This window comes from Meles meles, chromosome 1 (genome assembly GCF_922984935.1).
Source record: "Meles meles chromosome 1, mMelMel3.1 paternal haplotype, whole genome shotgun sequence".
Classification (NCBI taxonomy): Eukaryota; Metazoa; Chordata; class Mammalia; order Carnivora; family Mustelidae; genus Meles; species Meles meles.
In genome coordinates, this window is record NC_060066.1 from 151,637,013 (window position 1) to 151,649,465 (window position 12,453).

At 35.2% G+C, this 12,453-nt stretch overlaps 1 protein-coding gene across 4 annotated transcripts in view; it reads left to right on the plus strand.

The window, feature by feature from the left end:
* ZZZ3 (zinc finger ZZ-type containing 3) overlaps positions 1–12,453 on the plus strand; it is a 116,328-nt gene that overhangs the window by 96,995 nt on the left and 6,880 nt on the right. For 3 of the 4 annotated variants that reach the window (XM_046014776.1, XM_046014795.1, XM_046014785.1), the window contains 7 exons: positions 386–524; positions 3,965–4,112; positions 4,197–4,312; positions 5,383–5,454; positions 6,456–6,557; positions 7,328–7,423; positions 9,318–9,470. In XM_046014776.1, coding sequence (XP_045870732.1) covers positions 386–524; positions 3,965–4,112; positions 4,197–4,312; positions 5,383–5,454; positions 6,456–6,557; positions 7,328–7,423; positions 9,318–9,470 — 826 coding nt within the window. The remainder of the gene's footprint in view (positions 1–385; positions 525–3,964; positions 4,113–4,196; positions 4,313–5,382; positions 5,455–6,455; positions 6,558–7,327; positions 7,424–9,317; positions 9,471–12,453) is intronic. The other variant, XM_046014804.1, reaches the window with a different exon arrangement.

A 12,453-nucleotide genomic window follows, 5' to 3' on the forward strand; every position in this document is an offset into this window, starting at 1 on the left:
TACTACAAAGTACAACAGAGGGGCTGCATTTGCGGATCACCCCTCCTAGTGCTAAAACCTTACAATTTTATTTTTTACTCAGCAGTTTCTTAATGACTTGTTGGAAAGTCAGGCTGCCCTCTTATTTTCTGTACTTGTTCAGGTTCAAGAGTTAAAAACTTAAGATGGGGAAATAAGGCTTTGCTTTCTCTAACTGATATTTTCTGACTAGGTACTTCGTAACTCAGGAAGACCTCATTTATTCCCAGTAATATGTTTTACTAAACTCTTTCAGGTAACTTTAAAAAGACTGTGTGGCTTAATAGTAGATCATGGCTTGAACTCAGTTTTTATTTATTGTTGTTACTAGAAAATTTTAGTGAGGTATTTTTCTTTGTCTCTGTAGTTATCAGAGACTGTTACAGACGATTGCTGTACTCGAAGCTCAACGTTCTCAAGCAGTCCAGGACCTTGAAAGTTTAGGCAGACACCAGAAAGAAGCACTAAAAAATCCCATTGGATTTGTGGAGAAACTCCAGAAGAAGGTATATATTGAGCACTTTTTTAAAGATTTATTAAGATATATTTGGTAATAACTTGATTTATTCTTTTAATATGAATATACACTTTTTAAAAATATTTAATTTTTTCCCCTTCTTCTACTAACCATACTACTGAAGGCAGGATACTGCCTTTCCTAAGCACCAGCCCCCCAACCCACAAAATATACTCTAATGAAAATAGCTGGGAGATTTAATTGGATATTTAAATTAGGAACTTGATGTTCCATTCCCTAGCCATTTTTAGGATCTTTTCCTATTACCTTTCCCGTCTCAGGTAAAAAGGAAAAGAGGGTTTTCCTTCTTTCATGACTTCAGGATTAATAAGGCAAAAAGAAAAAAATACTTCAGTATTTATTCACTGCTTAAGTTTTGAGGTACTTTTGTAATTTTTCATATAGCATGATAGAAAACATTGGTGATAAAAACGAAAACTATTTTAAATGTCTTTAAGTTAAGGTTGCCAAGTCCATGAGGAGGAAGTATAAATTTTACTTAATTTTGTAATGTTCTTTATTTTAGGGTAAAAATTCTTTTTTCTTTTTCCCTTAAAACAGAACTTTTGTATTTAATAGTTAAACATTTGAAAGTGATTCATGTTTTTATAACTTTCTTGTGTGTAAATGTGGGTAATGCAAATATGTATTTATACTGTAGTATGTATCTTGAATTAGGGACTCACTAATTTAATAAATTTGAAAGGTAAAATATTAATCAGCATTGTGTGAAAACATTAAAACTGAGAAATTATGAAAAAGAACCTTCGTATTCACCTTAACAAAACAAAACAATAACTTAGTATAGTTATTAGTTACCATTTTTTAATGAGTCACAAAAGTGGTCTACCAGGTATTGAGGGAACAGCCCTGGGGACTTTGTTTCATTTAGTTGTATTAATTTATTATTTGGATTTTTCTAGCTATATTATTTACTTGGCAGTCATTACTTTCCATGCTTCAGAACGTTGAATATCATAATGAATATAGAATTTATAAGTTGATTTGTTAAAACTTCTAAACCTTCTTGACTCTATATACCCTCTCTGTACTGTGAATCTACTTAGGTGTTTATTGATTCTACATTGCTATAATTAAACATTTCCTAGTGCAAAAAGATACAGTACTTATAGTGGTTACCTAAAATTGATTCAACTAAAATAGGTGATGATAGAAAAGTTAATATTAGTAAACAAACTTACTGACCTTGACCTTACTTTATTCATGTTCTCTGGTGGGCAAAAAAGATGCTGCAATTAGGCTTTTTTACTAGATTTGTATGCAGTTGGTTATTTGTTGGTTTTCCACTTCCAGGTTTAGTTTAGAACTGAATTTCTTTCCACTTTATCTCAGAAACAGAGATGTGATATTGACTTTCTTAACAATTTTTAACCAAAATGTATGCAATTACATTAAATCCAGATACTTAGTAATTGTGAAAGACTTACATTCCTTGGAAAGAAATTTTTCTACAGGACTTAATTTAGAAGTTTGATTTTTCCATTTTGTGTGTGTGCGTGTGTGTTATGTATACAGATATTTCAACTTATGATGGGTTATGTCCTGATAAACCCGTCTTAAGTAGAAAATATCGTAAGTTTAAATGCATTTAATACACCTAACCTACTGAACATCATAGCTTACAACTCACCATAAAGGTTCTCAGAACGCTTAACATTAACCTCCAGTTGGGCAAAATCATCTAACACAAAGCCTGTTTTATAATAAAGTGTGGAATATCTCATGTAATTCATTGAGTACTACCCTTAAGTTTTGTTTTTTTTTAATTTATTTATTTGGCAGAGATCACAAGTAGGCAGAGAGGCAGGCAGAAAGAGAGAGGGGGAAGAAGGCTCCCCGCTGAGCAGAGAGCCTGATGTGGGGCTCGATCCCAGGACCCTGGGATCATGACCTGAGCCGAAGGCAGAGGTTTTAACCCACTGAGCCACCCAGGTGCCCCTACCCTGAAAGTTTAAAAAAGGATGGTTGTATGGGTACAGAGTAGTTGTCAGTGTATAGGTTTTTTTACCATTGTGATCCCATGACTAACCGGGAGCTGTGGCTCACTGCTACTGCCCAGCAGCACAACAGAGTATTGTACTACATATCACTACCCTGGGAAAAGATCAAAATTCAAAATTCGAAGCATGGTTTCTACTGTATGTGTCAATTTTGCACCATTGTAAAGTTGAACAATCCTAAAGTTGAACCATTGTAAATTAGGTACCATATGTACTTAATTTACTTATTTCGTTAGGTTTACTGCACTAATTAAGTTGTTGACATGTGATTTGTTTGTTTTAGTGGACATTTAAAAACTCCTAATTGAAATTAAGGACAGTTGTGGTATATATTGGTATGTAGAATGCAAGGAACATTTAAGGCTTACTCACATTCTTTGATATTACTGTTACTATTTTAAGAGACTCTTATGCAGAAGTTGAGCCAGTCTAAGCTGTGTACTATTATGATGGTGATAATGTAATATATCATAAGCAAAATAAAAATTAAGAATTCTGAGGGGCGCTTGGGTGGCTCAGTGAGTTAAGCCTCTGCCTTCGGCTCAGGTCATGATCTCAGGGTCCTACCATTCTGCGAGTTCTTGACAAAAAGCATAAACCTATGTAATCCAGATCCCTATCTAAAGATATTTATTATAATCTGGTTTTAGTAATTAAGACAACTAATGACATCTCTAAAGATCGTTGGTTAAGTAACTGAATTCCAAGTAGATTCAATGTGTAGTTTTGATTCTCATGGTGTCATAATTTTTTGTATATGTGATAAGAATTATATGTGTGAAATTAATTGTTTTATGAATAAGTCATAAACATGGGGGTATATTTAAAATGAATTCTGTGTGTCAAGTCTCATCTTTTGCAGTCAAACACATTTCATATGCTGTTCTTAAAGGTAAAACCTCTCTTGGTTATTTATGTTTTAAGTGTATTAGTTAAAAAGTGCAGTATGTCTACATAGTTCAGCTTTAGAGCTATATCTAAAAATAGTGCTTATGGGGGCGCCTGGGTGGCTCAGTGGATTAAGCCGCTGCCTTCGGCTCAGGTCATGATCTCAGGGTCCTGGGATCGAGCCCCGCATCGGGTTCTCTGCTCCGCAGGGAGCCTGCTTCCTCCTCTCTCTCTGCCTGCCTCTCTGCCTACTTGTGATCTCTCTGTCAAATAAATAAATAAAAAATCTTTAAAAAAAAAAAAATAGTGCTTATGTCTTATTAAATTCATTCTTCCTCTACTTGCTATCATTTTACTATTTAATGTTTAGACTGTATTAACTTTATTGAGTGTGGATTCAAACAGTGAACAGAAATGCCTAGGTCATGGTAATTTGGATTTGGAGTCCTCTGAAAATTCGGCTGTAATAGATAATTTTTTGAATTAAATTCAGACTGTCTCTTTATTTTTTTTCTCCCAGGCTGATATAGGGCTTCCATATCCACAGAGAGTTGTTCAGTTGCCCGAGATTGTATGGGACCAATATACGAATAGCCTTGGGAACTTTGAAAGAGAATTTAAAAATCGTAAAAGACATACTAGGAGAGTTAAGCTAGTTTTCGATAAAGGTAAGAAATTACATGGTAAGAATTTAAATAGAGAAGTATCTGGCAGTCTTACTTTAATAATCCTATACATGGTCTTCTTTTTAGTAGGTTTACCTGCCAGACCAAAAAGTCCTTTAGATCCTAAGAAGGATGGAGAGTCCCTTTCATATTCTATGTTGCCTTTGAGTGATGGTCCTGAAGGCTCAAACAGTCGTCCTCAGGTAAGCAGTGTAAAGTTTTGGAGCAGGAAAATTTGAACTATAGACAAACTATTTTAACATTTCCTGGTTTGTATTCTTAAAATTTAAGCAGTCTTTCACTGAAGATAGTGGGGACATGAACTTTGAAGTTAAGAGAAATCTGGGTTGGAATCCCAGCTCTGCCACTTACTAGCTGTGGAATGTCAGATGTCATTTATATTAAAGCCTCCAAGCTGCAGTTTTGTTTTATATGAAATGGGATTAATATTACCTGTGTTGTAGAGTTATGTGAGGATTAAATGAGTAGTACATGTAACATGCCCCCTACAGTGTGTGAGATGTACCCTTTTATCCTAAAAATAAGAGGTCTGTGCAGTGTTGTTTTTTTTTTTTTTAAGATTTTATTTATTTATTTGACAGAGATCACAAGTAGGCAGAGAGAGAGGGAGAAGCAGGCTCCCCGCTGAACGGAGAGCCCGATGCCGGACTCGATCCCAGGACTCTGGGATCATGACCTGAGCCGAAGGCAGTGGCTTAACCCACTGAGCCACCCAGGCTCCCCGTGCAGTGTTTTTAAACCAGAATTTGAGTCCTGGCTTGCCACTACTAGTTAGGTGAACCTTAATAGACATGTGGATTCAGAATGAAAAAGTAACGTTTCCTTTTCTTTAAGATGAAGTTGCTGTCATCCGTATAATATGATTGCTAGGAGAATAAAATCCAAGTGAAATAAAGGAATGTGAAAACATTTTGTAAATAATTTAAAAAATACACATTAAATAATAAATTTACTAAAATATTTTTAAATTAATTTTTTAAAATTCCACGATATGGGGGGGTCTGGGAGCTTTGTTGGTTAAGACCTGCCTTTGGCTCAGGTCATGATCCCAGGGTCCTGGGATTGAGCCCCACATTGGGCTCTTTGCTCAACAGGGAGCCTTCTTCTCCTCTCTCTCTGCTGCTCTCCCTGCTTGTGCTCTCTTTCTCTCAAATAAATAAAATCTTCTTAAAAAATCTACCATGTGTTTTAGTTAGCTACAATCAAATGGTGGTCTTCGTTATTTTTGACAAAAGCCCTATTTTATATACAGATGATAAGAGGACGCCTTTGTGATGATACCAAACCTGAAACATTTAACCAACTGTGGACTGTTGAAGAACAGGTAATATTTCTAAATTGTGTAGGTTAAAGAAAAAAGGTTCAGATTAGAGTCCAGATTATGACTAAAGTGTATATTGTTGTAGATGATCCTTCTTAACTAAGAACTGAAAATATTAAACTTATTTCTGTATACTTTTTTTTTTCCCACACTTCAAGAATTTTGGATTCTGAGAATATATGAATTCGAGTTTGGGGATGATTTTCAAAGAAGGAGTCTGGGTTTTAGGAAGGGGATTGAAAAGGAGTGAATTTGGAATAACATGTTCATAATATAGCTTTGAAGGAGAGAAGGACCTGGGGCCACATAAAGCAGTGTGTCAAAGTGAATTCTTGTTTTTATTATGGAGGGGAGCTGACAAAGCCATGGCAGAGTATTTTGTTACGGTTTGGCATGTGGCTAGGATTATTCATGGGTAAGGTTTGAGACACATCTTTGTTTCATATGAGGATTAACCCCAGAGCTACAATGAGTTCAGCAGTTTATGAGAAGATTTAGGAAATTCATTTCAAGCATCCAGATTATTCTGCATCTTTAGAACTGTGGGACAATTTAGAGGATATGTAAGAATTTAAAAATCAGATATTTGAATGGAACACCACATGTGCAAAGGAGGGAAAAGTCCCTTAAGTGTTCTGTCTAAATCCGAATGAATTTAGATATTTTTGTCAAATCTGTAGGGGCAAACCCGTACTTAGTCTAGCAAGAAAAGATGGCCAGTGGAAATCATTAAGATGTATAAAGTATTAATTAATTAAATTTGGGGGGTACTGTGTTTTTAGTGAATAGAAAACTTACAAGGTTTTCCATAGATTTATTCTCTAATCTCATTTTTCCGGTGAAGTTTTAATTTCCTTACTGGAAATTTTTCCTACTACGAGGATTTCTAGTGACCTAACCCTAAAAACTGGGGAGGGAGATAGTTGAAAAGGAAGTGTGAATGTATTTATTCATTTATGTAAATAAGTATTAAACTTTCTTAAATTTGGTCTTCTGTTTCTTAGAAAAAGCTTGAACAGCTACTCCTGAAATACCCTCCTGAAGAAGTAGAATCTCGACGCTGGCAGAAGATAGCAGATGAACTGGGTAATAGAACAGCCAAACAGGTAATTGAGGATATTGTTGACATGTTTTGATAGTTTTTTGGTGAAAGGTAGTGCAACTGACATCAAATCTGCTACATCATTTTTTAACTACCCAATGCTATAATACGGTTTGTTTTTTTTTTAATTTCTGAAACAACTTGAGATAATTCTGCTTTAGTCATTACTGAAAAATTAGAATGTAATATAACTTAGTGTCTCTTGCATGTTTAGTGAGTTGTATACTTTCTGGTTAAACTGTGCTAATAGATTTGTAACATATTTAGGAAGTATTCTTTGGTTGTCTTTCTAAAGAAAATCTATCCGTTTTCTTCACATTATCATTGAGATTAATAGATGTGTTTTTAATGGTATGAGCATAAGCATTCATTAGTGGAAAATACGTATTTAGCTTTGGAGTCAAACATATTTCCTGTATTTTAATGATTTTTTTGCTCTAGATTTTAAAATACAACTGTATTTGTTGGCAGTTGATATTTCTAGATTTATGATAAATTTTAAATTGTTAGCATTCATTAAGATAATCATAAGCATTCATTAGTGGAAAATACGTATTTAGCTTTGGAGTCAAACATATTTCCTGTATTTTAATGATTTTTTGCTCTAGATTTTAAAATACAGCTGTATTTTTTGGCAGTTGATATTTCTAGATTTATGATAAATTTTAAATTGTTAGCATTCATTAAGATACACAGGTATATTTTAATTTTAGAAAACTATTGAGGTATTGCATGTCTTGTAATTATGTTAAATGGCTTGTCATATTTCCTTAGGTTGCTAGCCGAGTGCAGAAGTATTTCATAAAACTAACTAAAGCTGGCATTCCAGTCCCAGGCAGAACACCAAATTTATATATATACTCCAAAAAGGTAAAAAAAAAAAAAAAAAAAAAAAAATTAGAGAAAGTAAACTTTAGACCTTAGATTAAACTTAAAATCAGAATTGCTATGTAAAAGTGTAGGCATTTATCAGAACAAAGTTGTTTTATTTTTAAAATCTGACTTACTCTAATCATTTTGTTTTAGTGGTTATGGACACAGGGTAGGATTCCGTTATTGCTACTCCATGAAATTGAATGACCGTTATGTTCATTATTTTCTTAGGAATAGGTTAGTTTATGTGAGGGGGTACTACTTGAAAGATGTAGATTAAATGTATATCAGAAAGGCCTTTGTGATGTTAAAAATTTTAGGGTGTTTGACTCTTCATTAAACCCAATGAGTTTCTGTTTTTAGATATGCTACATAAATACAAAAATAGAAATGTTTATTAAAATACATTATTTAATCCTCACTATAACTCTAGAAGTGCAGGTAGTATTACCACTTTCACTTGCACTTTACTAATAATAGCTAGCTTTATTCTGTTATTGAATGTTCTGTGTCAGGTACTGTTCTATAGCCCCCCCCCCTTTTAAAGTTTTAATTAAAGTGGGGAGAGGGAGATGGGGGGGGTTGGGCAGAGAGGGAGGGAGAGAGAGGATCCCAAGCAGGTTCCATGCCCAGCATGGAGCCTGACGTGGGGATCGATCCCACAATCCTGAGATCATGACCTGAGCGGAAAGCAGGAGTCGGACACTTAGCTGACTAAGCCACCCAGGCACCCTTACAGTGTTTTTATAGATGAGAAAACTAGGCCTTGGCAGACCTGGCTGGCTCAGCAGGTAGAGCATGTGACTTGATTGCAGGGTTGTGAGTTTGAGCCCCTTGTTAGGTATAGAGATTACTTTAAAATATGGCCTAAAACAAAACAAAACAAAAAAACAACTAGGCCTTAAGGTAAATGGAGTCAGTTGAATCTGAGAACCACTGACCTCTGATTCTGATCCCAGGCCTTTTCTACTATTCTCTGCTACTCTTTACATTGAAAAAGCTGTTACCCTTCTCCTGCATAGACCACTGCATCAAATTGTAGCCAATTTTTTGCTTTAATTGCAAAAACTAAAGCACACAATTAGCCTCTTTTATTTCCTGCTATTTCCTCTCCACCACCACGGCCACCCTTCACATAAGAAGGTAAAGGCATGTCTGATGCTATTATCCTTCTCTGTTACAGCTTCCTTATTGTTTTATGTGATTTTACATTAAGAATATTGTCTGTACAGCTCCATGTTTTACAGGTTTTGTTTATCATCTTTTTACCAAGTTTTGGAAGCTTGTTTTAATTTGTCAGTTGATTTAAATATTTTGGATTCCCCCCAATATAGCATTACTTGTATCAAATATGTAGAGTTCATCTTGTAACTTTGGAATGTTGGAACCTTGATATTTAATTCAACAGCTCTAATTTTCATGGTTAATTTCCAAGTTAACTTTAGATGTATTGGACACCGTTTATTTTCACAGCTAAGACTAGGAATGAGAAAGGAATACTAAAGAAACCTAAATGTTGGGGTGCCTGGGTGGCTCAGTGAGTTAAAGCCTCTGCCTTCGGCTCGGGTCGTGATCCCAGGGTCCTGGGATCGAGCCCCACATCAGGCTCTCTGCTCAGCGGGGAGCCTGCTTCCTCCTCTCTCTCTGCCTGCTTGTGATTTCTGTCTGTGAAATAAATAAAAAAAATCTTTAAAAAAAAAAAAGAAACCTAAATGTGTTCTCTCCTTTGGGTGCACTGAATTTTAAGTTAGCATTTTAACATAGCAGTCTAGCCCAGCCACTGACAGCCTTTTAATAGATAGACTTGGAGGGAGGTAATAGTTATATTTGAGCATCTTTGATTCTTTTCATGATTTTCCAATGTCTTAATTAAATTTTTTTTCTCACTTAGTCTTCAACAAGCCGACGACAGCACCCCCTTAATAAGCATCTCTTTAAACCTTCCACTTTCATGACTTCCCATGAACCACCAGTATATATGGATGAAGATGATGACCGATCCTGTTTTCATAGCCACATGAACACTGCCGTTGAAGAGGCATCAGTAAGTTACCTATTTATATAAAATACATATTTATCTATGTGTTATATAGATCAGGGTACAGAATGAGAGCACCAGAATTTTTAAATTATTCCTACCTTTCAGAGAATGTTGGTTTCTTTTAATTATCAGTCAGATTTATGGGCTTTTTAAAAAACAATATATTGTTAAAAATAAAAATAATACATTGTTAAATTGTTACATATTAATATATATCATTATATTATTATATATTTATATATAACATGTAAATGAGAGGAAACTTAAAAACAGGCAAAAAATAGAATAGTATAATGAAATAGATACATACTATATATAATAACAAAAGAAAATTTTTGAATATATGCAAAAATAGAATAGTATAATGAACCCACATGCATCTGTCACCCAACTTCAATAGTTATTAGCTTGTTGGAATCTTATTTTCATCTGTATTTCTTACCCACTTCATATCCATCCTGGGTTATTTTGGAGCAAGTCCCAGACATAACAGGATGTTATTACCATGTTTATAAAAAGGTAATTTTTTACATGATCAAACACACGCAGCATTTCCCCAGTCATAAATTACAATAGATTTCCTCCTTTTCTCCTTCCCTTCCCACCACCCTTTTCTCCTCTTAAGACTTTTTTGTTGAAAAAGTGGGTCATTAGAATTTACCATTGTGTGTATTTTGTTTGCTTCTCCTTGTTGTCAGCTCTTCTGTCTTTCTATTCCCTGAATTTTTTTGTAAATTGATAGTAGGTCTAGATAATTGGTGTCACTTAGAAATTCTATTTTTCTGTTCCCTGGATTTTCTATAAATTGAAAGTAGGTCTAGATAATTGGCCAGATTCAGATTTGTTTTTTATATTGTGTTTTAAGACTTATTTATTTGAAAGAAGTGGGGTGGGACGGAGAGCATGAGCACAGAGTGTAGGAGCTGAGTGGAAGAGAGTTTTAAGCAGATTCCATGCCGAGCACCCAGCCTGATGCCTGGCTCGATCTCATGACTCTGAGATCACAACTTGAGCCAAAGCCAAGAGTCAGCCTCTTTTTTTTTGGTAAAATTTTATTTATTGGGGCACCTGGGTGGCTCAGTTGTTGGGCATTTGCTTTTGGCTTAGGTCATGATCCCAGGGTACTGGGATCAACCCCTGCATGGGGCTCCCTGCTCAGCGGGAAGCCTGCTTCTCCCTCCCCATGCCCCCTGCTTCTGTTCCCTCTCTCACTGTGTCTCTGTCAAATAAATAAAATCTTTTTAAAAATTTTTTTCTTTAAATTTATTTATTTGAGAAAGAGCACAAGCCAGGGGAAGGGCAGAGGCAGAGGGAAAAGCGGACTGCCCGCTGAGCAGGGAGCCTGGACTCGGGGCTGTCCCAGCACTTTGAGATCATGAGCTGGAAGGCAGACGCCTAACAGTCTGCGCGACCCCAGATTTGTTTGTTAGGGCGAGCAGGACTACTTCATGTGTACTTTCATCAGTCTCTTTGTCTTTTTTGTTTTTTGGACATAGTAGATTCATTAATTCATTTGATGTTATAAAATAGTGATAGTCTTTCGTTTCCTCATTATTTATTTGAGAGACTGTTCTGTGACGTAACCCCCTCTTCAACTTTTTGATTACCTGAAGGTACGTATGGAAAAGGCAGTGTAACTACTTGATTGTTCCCTTTATTTTCTTATTTTTAAAATGATTGAGGGGCACCTGGTGGTGCAGTTGGTTAAGCATCCAACTCTTGATCTTAAGCTCAGGTCTTAATCCCAGGATTGTCAGTTCAGGTCCCTTGTTGGGCTCCATGTACTTTTAAAAGAGAAGAAAACGAAGTACTTTATTTAGAGTTGGAGTTTAAGCGGAAGAACTCAAAAGAAGTGATAGTCAGGTTGGCATTAAAGGATGAACAAAATTGAGCCAGGTGAGGAGTAGATTAATATGTAATAGATTGAATTTGATTTAACTTTTGTCTGGTTGATTTAATTAATTTATTTTTAAATGAGAACCAGTTTAAATCAGTCTGATTATTTTGAAATAGCTATTCAAATGTATATTTATGAAGCTACTAGTGGTAAAATTTAGATTTCAGTTTCTCTTCAGAAAGGCATTATCTAGAGAGAATATAATTATACATGTATGTACTTCCATACACTTCTAAAATCTGTACACTATTTTAGCCTCATCTGAAATTAGTCATAATATTTCCCCTTTAAGTAAACCTGAAAATAATTATAACAAGGAACTCTGTTTATGGGTATTTAAAAATTTTTTAAATTGTGATAAATACATGCAACCTTTAATTTACCATCTTGACTAGTCTTAAGTGTATAGTTCAGTAGTGTTAAGTACACTGACATTTTTGTGCAACCAATCCCCAGAACTCTTTAATTCCTGGAAAACTGAAACTCAGAACCATTTAACAGCACCTCCCCATTGCCTCCTCCCAGTGTCTGGCAGCTACCATTCTACTTTGTTTCTATGAATTTGGCTACTCTGGGTACCTCAGAATCATGCAGGTTTTGTCCTTTCTTGACTGGCTTATGTCACTTAACATAATGTATTCAAGATTCATTCATCTCATAACATGTATCATTGTTTCTTTTTTAAAGCTGAATAATATTTCGGGGTATGTATATACCATGTTTTGTTTATTGGTTCATCTGTCAGTGGTATGTTTTGCTTTCACCTTTTGGCTATTGCGAATAATACTGCCATGAACATAGGTGTACAAATACATGTTAAGAGTCCCTGCATTCAGTTCTTTTGGGTATGTACCCAGAAGTAGAATTGCTGGATCCCTATGTTAATTCTCCATTTAATTTTTGAGGAACCGCCATACTGTGTTCTATAGTGGCCGCAACATTTTACTTACCAACAGTGCACAAGAGTTTCAGTTTCTCTGCATCCTTGCCAACACTTGTTGTTTTCTTCTTCTTCTTTTTTTTTTTGTTTTTCTTTTGCTAGTAGCCATCCTGCTGGTTATGAGGTGATTTACCTTTTCTTAGTCTTGT